The sequence below is a fragment of the Cydia fagiglandana genome, chromosome 8 (assembly GCF_963556715.1).
Source record: "Cydia fagiglandana chromosome 8, ilCydFagi1.1, whole genome shotgun sequence".
NCBI lineage: Eukaryota > Metazoa > Arthropoda > Insecta > Lepidoptera > Tortricidae > Cydia > Cydia fagiglandana.
Window position 1 is genome coordinate 13,555,190 of NC_085939.1, and position 11,610 is coordinate 13,566,799.

Here is an 11,610-nt window from a genome sequence, read left to right on the forward strand (position 1 = left end):
TTAGTTTTCTTGTATTTGAATTTGATACTTTTTTACAAAGTTTCAAGTTCCTAGCTTAAAATAAAATTTGCACCCGAAGATGAACTTTCATCCCCTTTTTAACTCCCTTAGGGGTTGAATTTCCAAAAATGTTGCAATAACTTTTTTTTGTAATCGGCTATTATGCCTTTCTAAGAAGTTTCAAAGCATTTGTAATGGATTAATATTTTCAACCCCTTTTCAACCCTGTTAGGGGATGAATTTTACAAAACGCTGAAATTACTTTTCTTGTCTTCTAATAATATCCCTAAATACAAAGATTCAAGTCCGCCACTCAAAAAAAAATTTGATATCCATACAAACTTTCAACCCCTTTTTCACCACCTTAGGGGATGAATTTTCAAAAACGCTGAAATTAGTTTTCTTGTATTTTAATAATATATCTTTTTACGAAGTTTCAAATACCTAGCTTAAAAGAAAACTTTAACCCCATACAAACTTTCATCCCTTTTTTATCCCCCTTAGGGGTTGAATTTCTCAAAATCCCTTCTTATCTCTTGTACACTTTATAAATGCAATCTGGTGTGCAAATTTCAACTTTCTGGCTTTTGTAGTTTCGGCTCTGCGTTGATGAATCAGTCAGTCAGTCAGTCAGGACACTTGCATTTATATATATAGATAAAATAAAGTCAAGCATTATACTGCACTTAGGATCTTAATATGCAGTCTATTAGATAGAATAAATAGATGATGACTGCTGGAAGATGACCTACACTATTTTCAGAGTGTGAAAATATCTCCCAACAATACTTTCAAATGTACTTAATTGAACGACCGAGCACATCTCCGTTTCAGCCACATTTCCGCTTGGGCAACAATGCCTGTTCTCCTCTATCTTCGCATTTGATTTCGATTTGTTTTTCGCATTTCACAACCGATAGATACTCGTTAAATTTGGTTAGCAGGTTCGATTAATTAATGGTGGAGGGTTCGTAGCTGCGTAGGCAGTAAAAAAAATCGTTAGTTAGGTAAGATTGAGGATTTGGTTAGATCTGACACGCTCGAGTAACTACAAAAAAAAACCCCTCTTGGGCTTAGTAGTAGGGGACTAAGTACTACTATTTCTTGTCGATTTAAAAGAAATAGCGGTGCTAAGAGGGTTATTGGGAGGTCTATTACTACTACAGAGCCAATAGTTATCACTATATTGGGTATCAATCAATAACTAGATGCTCTTCATTGTCATTCCGATCTCAAACAATTATCTGAGGCCGGCTGGATGCACTGGTTGCGACTTAACTGGCGAGCCCATGGAATACCAACACGACGCCATTACGACGGTTACATTTTAATGGTGCTGTCGAAACATTTGGAATTGTGTCACACGCAACGGTGGCTTTCAAAGTAACATTAATACATATTCTTCGCTGTAGAGAGTACCTACTTATAGTATCCACCTAGTCACAAGGCGTAACGGGTACCAAGACTAAACAATTAAATACTGAAAATCATGGGTTAATACTTAATCAATTAAACGCGCTAATCGTGGAATGGAATAATACCTAGTGAAGTTCTAGTCCTAATCCTAACTAAAGTATGCCCTAGGGAATGACAATGTTACCGAATTCAGTGTGAGCTGAGCAGGGTGCGTAGCCAACATCCCAATTATTTACGCTCCGTAGCGAGCGAAATGAAACCGTAACTGATGTCGCACTAATAACATAAGTAATACGGAAGATTGATAGAGATAGGTACGCTACGGAGCTTTGAAGATTGGCACGTTGGCTAAGCACACTAGCAGTTTTACTTTTAATTAACGACACGTATCCTGCATTGGGTAGGACATTGTAGGGCAGCGTAATAGGTACCCACATACTAAAATAAGGGTGGCACGGTGTGGTATAAGTACCGAGAGAATTGTGTCATTGTCATTAGCTACAAAATCATATCAGTTTGAAAATAATGTGTGTTGTTAAGAACTTCTTCATTATTTGAGTGTCGCTGTTGCCAGCGGCAGGTAACCGGCCCTGCGGGCCCTAGCACACGTGTCGTAAGAGGGTCATTGGTAATGCCGGCCCGTCCGCGCCCGCCTCTGCTTCCGCCCCTGAGGGCTTCAGTCACGCCGCCGGGAGCGCACTTCCTGGTCGCAACGATTTTTGATAACGAGTTAACTATAACTCCGACTCCAAATATAGGTATACGACAAACAAGAGGCTACTGAACTTTTACGCGTCCGTAATTAATTCCTTGAAACCACTTTAAAATACATAAGTACGTAGAGAACCACGTTTAAGCAAAACATTTAAATTAAAACTGATTTTCCCATACAAACATCTTTCCCGTGCATCGCATGAGCGTTGAACTTGAAATGCATTATTCAGCGCAAACAACCCGTGAGATGTTTGCATGGTGGTCCGCCGTCCGATCTAGGATAGAATATTTTTATAGCTTTCCCAGTACTGTCCTGTCTGTTTCCATGTTACCGAATGAGTTTGTTTTGTTTAATAAATAAGTAGTTAAGAGTCCCGAGACCATACTTAGGTAAGAATAGCTTTTAAATATTAATATAAGAACATGTTTAATTAGGTAGGTATACGAAATTAGTCCAATTTCTTACTTTAAATTTGCCGAAAATTAAATGATTTCTGAAATAATCACTCTGAAAGTCCCCAGAAATGCGTATTTTGCATAGAAGTAGCATCCTATAGAAGTGGTGTGCGCGTGCCTCCGTGAGGGACAAAACATACGCAATGCGAACATATTAAAAACACGTTTTAACATTCCTGACAATATACCAAAAACAATCTACGTAATTCGGTCGGGTTATTTGTTGCCCACCATAGCCCATACTAACAAAAAGGTGGGGAATAAACAAAAAGTGAGACTGTGACAAGGACAAGCAATAGTACCGCTTTCTCTGCTACTCCTACTGAAAGTTCTATAAGTGTATCTCGTTCGGTCATTTGGCCCCTTCCCCATGTCTTCTCTATATTATTGTACCTCTATGGTATTTTACTATTTCGCCTCTATAAAATTATATAGCATCCTAATGCGAAGCCCAAATTAACCCGTACTCTACTTACTTGCACCTAATAGTAACTAGGTAGTTACGGAGAGTAATCAACTTAGGTGTCTTAGGAGTTAGGTCCCAGTTGATTACTATGATGCAATATGCAAATGCATCCAACAACGCTTACAATGGAGACGCGGTCCTTAGCTGGCCGCGGCTGCATCAGTAACTACCCCAGTCACGTTTACTCGTGATAACGATTAAGCCGGAGCTCTTTAGGATCAGTCCATTGTTGTCCACAATAAATTACTTTCTTATTTGTTTCTTCACGAAACCCACTTCAGGGTCTGTTTACATAGTTTCGCGGGCGTTTTATTTATATTTTATAGTAATGAACTATATGTAACGACACTAACCGGCTGAATAACAATATTTTTACTGTGAGCCTAGCGTGAACTTGCACTAAGGAAAGTCAAGAATAAATAACTTGGAGCGGGCTAAAATAAGTAAAATCCCAATCTTTTAATAGCCACCGTGCATTATATTTTGTAAACGTGGTTGTTATAATTCAATCGGCTAATTAGCTTTGCAGTTGCTTGTTGCTCTAAATTTAGAAAGTATATGCCCTGAATGCAGACATCAACAACAAAGTTAACCTCATACGTATGCTTTATTTATAAACAACTGATGTTTACAATCTAAACTTCTAGAATTCACATTTAAGTTCAGCAAAATGCAAGACAGGAATGTAGCTTAGCTTCTAACTCGCACTAATTCGAAACAGATTTAATTGAAAGGATACATAAAAAAAATCTTCACGCTATTGATATTACGGGCGGATGCAGAAAGGTAAAAACGTGCGTCACGACGGCCCCATTTCTCTCCGAGCCAGGAAATGGTCCAAAAGCTTCCTCCCAGTGATGTTAGCAAGTCAATAATAGATCCCATAAATTCGACTGAAATGCGATTATATATCGCTCGTGTAAACCGGCATCAGACATCGATGACGCGCGAAATGATTTAAACATAGCGAGTGGATATTGACGGATGTTTAACAAGGTCAATTATGTTTACCTTATACCTACTCTTGCCAAAATTCATTTATAGGAAGTTCTTGGCCGTCTTCTTAATTTCTTATACTGAGTTAGTCTGACGTAAATCGATTCGACCGCAAACCACGAATTATGCAATTTGCCTTAAAAAAATAAAGAGTAAGTAGATGGGATGGAATAGTAATATTAAATACTAGATATCGGATAGGTATTAACGAATAGGTTCGGTAAAATACCTTAAGTACGTTTGGTGAGCTAGACCTCGCGAACTCACATGTCTCTATTCAAACTAAGACAATTGAAGATTTTTCCATTTTTGTTCGCCCACCACCGACGTTAATTTAAAATTCACTGCAACTCAAACCCAATTTGGCGATATGTATTTGCATTTCATAATAAACAATGGAATATCATGAGAACAGGGGAGTTGACAATTTCTCGGTCGTGTTATGAATGCAAAGTGAATTTCCTTTCGGGGCCGCGGAAGTCGCCCCAACGCCGTAACTCCTTAAGGAGTCGTTCTTTAGCATGCGGGGCGTCCCATCATGTCAATAACTCTTCAGCGCGAGACATTGAAAATAATCGTCATAGCAACAGTGTTCATCAATGAATCCAATAACGCTACAAGGACAAAATCATTCTTATTAAGCTAATCTTATAATGATTAGCAATATAAGTTTTCGGGGTTTACCTACTTAATAAAACGAGGTTATTAGATTATCTATTTTGACGTCGCATATTATTGATTACTTAATTCAAAAATTGCGATGAAACTTTTTTTTTGCTAATAGTTTTTACCCAGTTGTGATTTTTGCCACGGAATTTTTAACACTTTTTCTTTATCTCATTATTCCTTTCCGTTAGCAGTTTTTCCCATCATATTTATTTTTCAATAAGTCACTTATTTTCCTGATATTTTCCTAACATTGAAAATAAATGAAAATCTTCTTCGTGTTTTTTTTTCTATTGATCCAACCCTTACCATTTTAAGGTTTTGGTTTGACTACCCTTGCCAATTAGTCTAGTAGGTACCTATCCGTGTGAATGTATTCATGGCATTTGCCCTCGATTTACATATGTAAAAATTCAATATAGAAACTTCAATTATGCTTTAGTCCCCTCTTAAACGAAGATTATTAAGTAGATAAGTATTCGTTTAATATATTGATTCGCTGGACACGTACGTAGGTACGTACTATGGCAGTAACGAGCAAATCAGCGTCGCAGTAGTAAACAGAAGGAAGCCATGATGGGACCAATAAAATACCACGGTCATTGGTCGTCGATCATGACGATCATTACACGGTGTGATTGGTGTGTACATCCGGATCTGATCTGTAGCCAAATTCTACATTCAACAAAATTATTTATTCAAAAAACTCAGAGATCAAACTTTAGGTAGGGTATACCAGTAAATTGATGAGGAAAACCCCTAGAAATCACACATTATAGGTATGCATAATCCGAGGGCTATTTTATAGTGTCCGAAAAAAATCATCCAGCGTGTCACGTTTACCTACCTTACGTGATTAACGACTGGGGTTAGTTTAACAACTAGCAACAAAACAGCATGACCGTAATAAAACGTAATATGTATACGGTACCATTACCAATAATATAGAAAGTCTCTCATCCTTAAATTACAGTGGCGGCAGACATCTCAGTGCATATTAGTCAGTGATTTATTATGTTTATGCATCTGCTCAAGTGCGACCTCCAACTGTTCTTGAAAAATATTTAAATTGTTTATGTCTCGTAAAGAATTGGCAAGCTTTGAAGGTTAAATCTAGACGCATGGGATTTTGTGCGAGAATTTGAATTCTATGAAGCTTACATTTCCGATCCGATGGATGAAAAACAATTCTACGCTTGATCCCACGCCCCACCAATAGCCAATAGGCCCCACGCCAAAAACATCACCTGCGTTACAAGTTTGGGGAAATGTAATAAAACAGTTTTGCAACATAAATACGTGATTTATAGTTATATTTCATTGGCTTATGGAAGCCGGCGCGAGTTGATTCCTAGAAAATTAGTAGAACTGTCTATTAAAACACTAGGGTTTAAAGGCAGACTGTGTGTCGGCTGCTGCACACAATGTTACATAATGAACTCGTCTATTACCTACTACTTAACTCGAAACATCAAAGAAACTTATTCTAAGAATGCATAGAATTTGAAATAAAAAGTCAACGTATGTTAAAATAACTCCACAGTACCAGGGGCCGAGAATAAATAGAAGGGGTAATTTTAATTTCCGCATATTGGCGTGTTCGGTGCAGCGAATAGTCTGCAGCTGGGTCGTTTAGGATTCTGAGGCACGCGCGCGAACCGTAAATTCTAATATGGCTGCGAACCGCTATTAGCATTAACTTCGCGGACACCTTTTGGACGTCTGGACCATATTATGTTAAAAATACACAAAGCAACGACAACTGCACATACGGCTGCTCTCAACACAACAATAACGGACCATAAAACCATTCTGCTAGACTTATCTCTTGACTTTAATAAATGCACAGCGTCTAAATCTATAGAAAAAATTGATTACGAAAAAGCAGCTAAAATATTACTAGAAAAAAACATTAACACACTACTCTCTAGCAATGACCCAAACATTATCATACAAGAACTTACAGCTAAACTTAATGAGTCGCTAAACGAAAGCAAAACAGTGAAAAAAGTTCCCAGAAATCGTAGGATTATTAAGCCGTGGATAACCCCGGGTATTCTGCGCTGTATCAATAACAGGAACAAAATGCAGTTGAAACTCCGCTCTGATCCAGAAAATGAGGTCCTGAGGGTCACATTTAAAAGGTACCGGAATTTCACGTGTAATTTAATAAAAAAGCTTAAACGTACTTATGACCGCAATTTGCTGGAAAACACAAAGAAAAACTCAAAAGCTCTTTGGACATCGATTAAAACCATTACAAATTACAAGGCTATAAAAACAGATAATACTGAGTTACTCAAACACAAATCGGACCCCCTTGAAGCCGTCAACCAAGTTAACTACTACTTTACTAACATTGGGAAAAAGTTAGCTTCAGAAATCCCTACCAATGATAATGTTGCTCATATACTCACTGAAAATAGTGCTGGATGTAACAGCAACTCCAATTCGTTTGTCTTAATGGAAACGGATCCCTTGGAAGTTGAAAATACCTTAATGACCTTAAAATCTGATAGCGCACCTGGCATTGATGGGATACCCACAAAATTCCTAAAAACATGTAAAACTATAATATCCCCTGTCGTTAGTCATCTAGTAAATCTATGCTTCGCTCAAGGTGTCTTCCCCAAACTATTAAAAAAATCACTTGTTACGCCGGTTTACAAGAGTGGGGAGAAAACAGAGCCGAATAACTACAGGCCAATATCGGTGCTTACAGCAATGTCAAAAATTATAGAAAAAATATTAAATAAACGGCTCATTAACTACTTTAATAAATATAACCTACTTTCAAAATTTCAATTCGGGTTCCGTCAAGAAAAATCAACTGAAGATGCCATTTTAAACCTAACATCCACAGTCTGTAAAGCAACTGAAAATGGAAGAAAATGTCTTGCTGTTTTCCTAGATTTAAAAAAGGCATTTGATACGGTATCTCTTCCCATTCTTGTAAACAAGCTTGAACGTTATGGCATCAGGGGCAAGCCGCTGGATGTTCTAGATGACTACCTCCGGGACCGTACCCAAAGCGTCAAAATAGGAAACTACACTAGCACGGACGCAGAAGTGACGTTTGGTGTCCCCCAGGGCAGCGTCTTGGGCCCGACCCTGTTTCTTGTCTACATAAACGACTTGGCTGACAAGTTAGCCCAAGATGGACACATAATTTTGTATGCGGACGATACTGTAGTTTTGTTTGATGGACAGAACTGGGAATCGGCCTTTGACGCTGCCGAGAGGGGCCTCTACGGGATAAGCTTGTGGCTGAAAGATAATCTACTTACGCTAAATAAAGAGAAATGTAACTATATCTGCTTCTCAAAAAATTCAAGAACTCAACCTCATAAAAATCTTAACCTAAGAATTCACGGATGTAACTATTTAAACAACACAACTTGCCACTGTACACCTCTAATTAAAGTAGCATCTACGAAATACCTAGGTATCATCATTGACCAACGACTATCCTGGCATGAACATATAGAATACATAACTGCTCGCGTAAGAAAACTAGTATGGTTATTTAAAATATTAAGACATGTAGCGAACACAACTCTTTTACAACAAATATATACAACGCTAGCGCAATCGATAATGTCATACTGCATACCAGTCTGGGGAGCCGCAGACAAAACTAAATACCTGGAGGTAGAGAGAGGGCAAAGGTACCTACTAAAAACTATGTATTTTAAGCCACGAAGATACCCCACTTCAGAACTGTATGCACACTGTAGGGCACTTAGTATGCGTAAGCTGTACATAACCTCTGCAGTTTTAAAACTTCACAGCTCTATACCGCTTAATCTTAATCTAGTAACCCAAAGAAGGAATCACAGAGTTGTACCTGAGCCCAGATGTAAATCAGCCTTTGCAAGGAGGCAATATGAGGTACAATCTGCAATTATATATAACAAGATAAATAAGGAAATTAATATACACCCGCTAAATAATTATGAATGTAAAAAATCAATAATGAAATGGATAAGTGCGCTCGACTATAAAGCTACCGAGGATATAATTCGTAAATAAAAACTTAATAATATAACGACACACAAACACACACACACACACACACACACACACACGCACACACACACACACACACATACATGCTGGCTAAATAGATACATGTAAAGTAATTTTAAGAATAAGTAGCTTTAAGAATAGTATGTAAAATTAATAAACATAACTAAAGATAATATGTAAAAATTTTCAACTTTGTACAATTTACCATTTTGAAAATTCATTATAGAATTTATAATGTTAACTTCATTAACTTCTCTTAGGATAGATTTATAAAAATGTATAATCTGGAAGAGCGAGGTCTCCTGATACAGGTACTTTATACCTAATAGGAGGACTCGACCACTATGTATTTTATGTATTTACCAACTAAGATTGAAACGAAATAAATTATTATCTTAATTATTATCTTATCTTATCTTACCTTTTTTTATACCGCGTATTTTCAAGATCTCAGATTGGAATTCAAACCGCGCAGTAAACTTCAAACCACACACACAAAAACGTCGTTTGGCGATTTTATCTTAAACTGATTATTATCATTATCAAACACTTGTGTTTGAAATTTAACTACTTCCAATGGTAATATACTATGCTGCAAATCGTAATTAGATTCCAAAAAATGTTGCCACTGCAATAATTTGTTTGTAAAATAGTAAATTCCTATTTATAAATAAACACGCTAAGATAATTTATTTATTGGTAATTTTACTCCTACGATTTAAAAAAGTACTTTTACTTACTTATTTTTACATAAATACAAGACGCGCTAGTAAAAAGTGGCAACATTGTCCCACTTTTTTTGGAATCTAATAATGATTTTCAGTTTAGTAGTAGTGTATTAATCAGATGACAATACCGCCCTTATTACAAAAGGCATAAGGTCCATCGATGGACAGTTAAGAGCATTACTGTTTGGACAATAACTTAACGATTACCTTTAGGGGCGTAAAGTATATAATAGTCATTTTATTTTTTAACAGTATCATTGTTTTGTTACAGGTCGGACGTCGACAAAAAAAAGCAACGTGTATACTCAAGAGAAGCACTAGCGGCTAGCGTAGATGCCACCGACAGATAAGATAATGTACAATTTGTACAACAATAAAGTCACTTTCATGCAACACGGAACCTCGCACACCAATTAGAGGATAAGAATCCCGATAGAGCAGAAAGTTAACAGTTAATTAAAAATCAGTATAGTTTTTTAAGCCTTCGTTTTATTTCTCGCCAGATTGACTCTGAATTGGTAGTGATATTTTTTATCAAATCGAGCAGACGAATGGCCCGTCGGTAAGCGATTACCGCCGCCCATGGACTACCACAACACCAGAGGAGTTCCTTTAAGATGAGAGCAGGTACGCTCTTATCTGGAAGGTCGTAGTTAATATTTGAATGAAGACGGATAATGTAAATCATTGAAAGTAACATCGCACGGTAAAACATATATCCCTACTATAGTTCGTTTTTTTTAGCATTAGAAATAAGATAAACAAACTTGATGTCTTTTAATTGAAAAACACATTTTAAAAATAAGATACGGCAAATATATAACATTTATGAATCTAATACGATCATTTATATTATTCTGCTTTCATAATAGTTTTAGATTTTTAAAAGGCGTTTTTCAATTAAAAGACAATGTTAAGATCGCTTACCTTCTTGCAAGTTTTTTCTAATGCTAAAAAACGAACTATAATAAATAATTACTCTCTCCTCTGTTAGCTCGTTCACGCTTAAACCGCGATTTAGATAAAAGGGTGTGGATAAAGTTTGAGGCCCGGGGAAGGTCATATGATAGTTTATGATTCCACGCAGACAAAGTCGCGGGCAACTGCTATTGCAATGTATTTGCGAAGAAAACGAATATTATATATGATGATGCGTTACATTCTAGGACGCGTTACACGCTGCGCACGCGCTCTCCAAATAGATTTGACCGTAGCTTGTCTAGCACATCATTACGCCGGTGACGACGTATAAACAACTCTACTGCGGGTCGAATACAGTTTACAATTTATTCTTTGGTAAGCAGCCGCTAAATAGCTGCGGAAGGAAACGATTCCTCAACGTCGCTGCCCGCACCTGGGCCGTGACGACCGCTATCAGATTAATAAATTCGTGATTTTCGACAAATTAGTTAATAATCGGCAGGATCACCTTAGGACTGCCTTTTTTTAATTTGGGCAAGTATTTAAATTGTATAAGAAAAACACATTAGAGTATTTCAAAATATCAATATATATTATCAATATACTCATAGGTACTTACCCTCCATAGTGTAAAACTCAAGCAAAATTGCGATTATATTATATTAAATTACATTATAAACTAATTACCAATATTAAAACATACCTTAAGTCTCAAAAATAATAATTTACTAACAAACATTTAGGTTTGAACTGTATCGCGCGTTTTTCATAGTATTTTGGTATAATCAAGTGTTGAATATTTTTTATGTAATGTTGAGTTACAAGTATGTAAGTAGTTCTAATGGGATAAATTATCCAAAGTTTTAACGACTATTGAGCTTAAAACCCAAATGTATTAATATTGTAAATGGAAGCTGATCTAAGTAAGAATGATACATAAATGATGAACGCGGAAAAATTGTGGGAAAACTGTAAAATAAATGAACACAAAAGAATTACAAAATAAAAATTATAACACTTAAAATTAAATCTGTACAATGTGATCTTAGCTATTTCGTGCATCCAAAGGTGGACTATAACGTGTAGCGGAGTACTACACACGCCGCACCTTGGTTCTATGTTATATGTTTAGCACAAACTAACAGAAGTCTTTATTTAAATTTCCATGGGAAACTGTTAATACTAAAACTATCATAATAATTCACACAGTATTCAATA

General features: G+C 36.6%; 1 protein-coding gene across 1 annotated transcript in view; it reads left to right on the forward strand.

The window, feature by feature from the left end:
- LOC134666679 (tumor necrosis factor receptor superfamily member wengen) overlaps positions 1-9,892 on the forward strand; it is a 28,889-nt gene extending 18,997 nt beyond the window's left edge. The window contains exon 5 of the mRNA XM_063523909.1: positions 9,743-9,892. Within this exon, the coding sequence (XP_063379979.1) occupies positions 9,743-9,792 (50 nt within the window). The 3' untranslated portion in view covers positions 9,793-9,892. The remainder of the gene's footprint in view (positions 1-9,742) is intronic.
- The last annotated feature ends 1,718 nt before the right edge of the window (positions 9,893-11,610 follow it).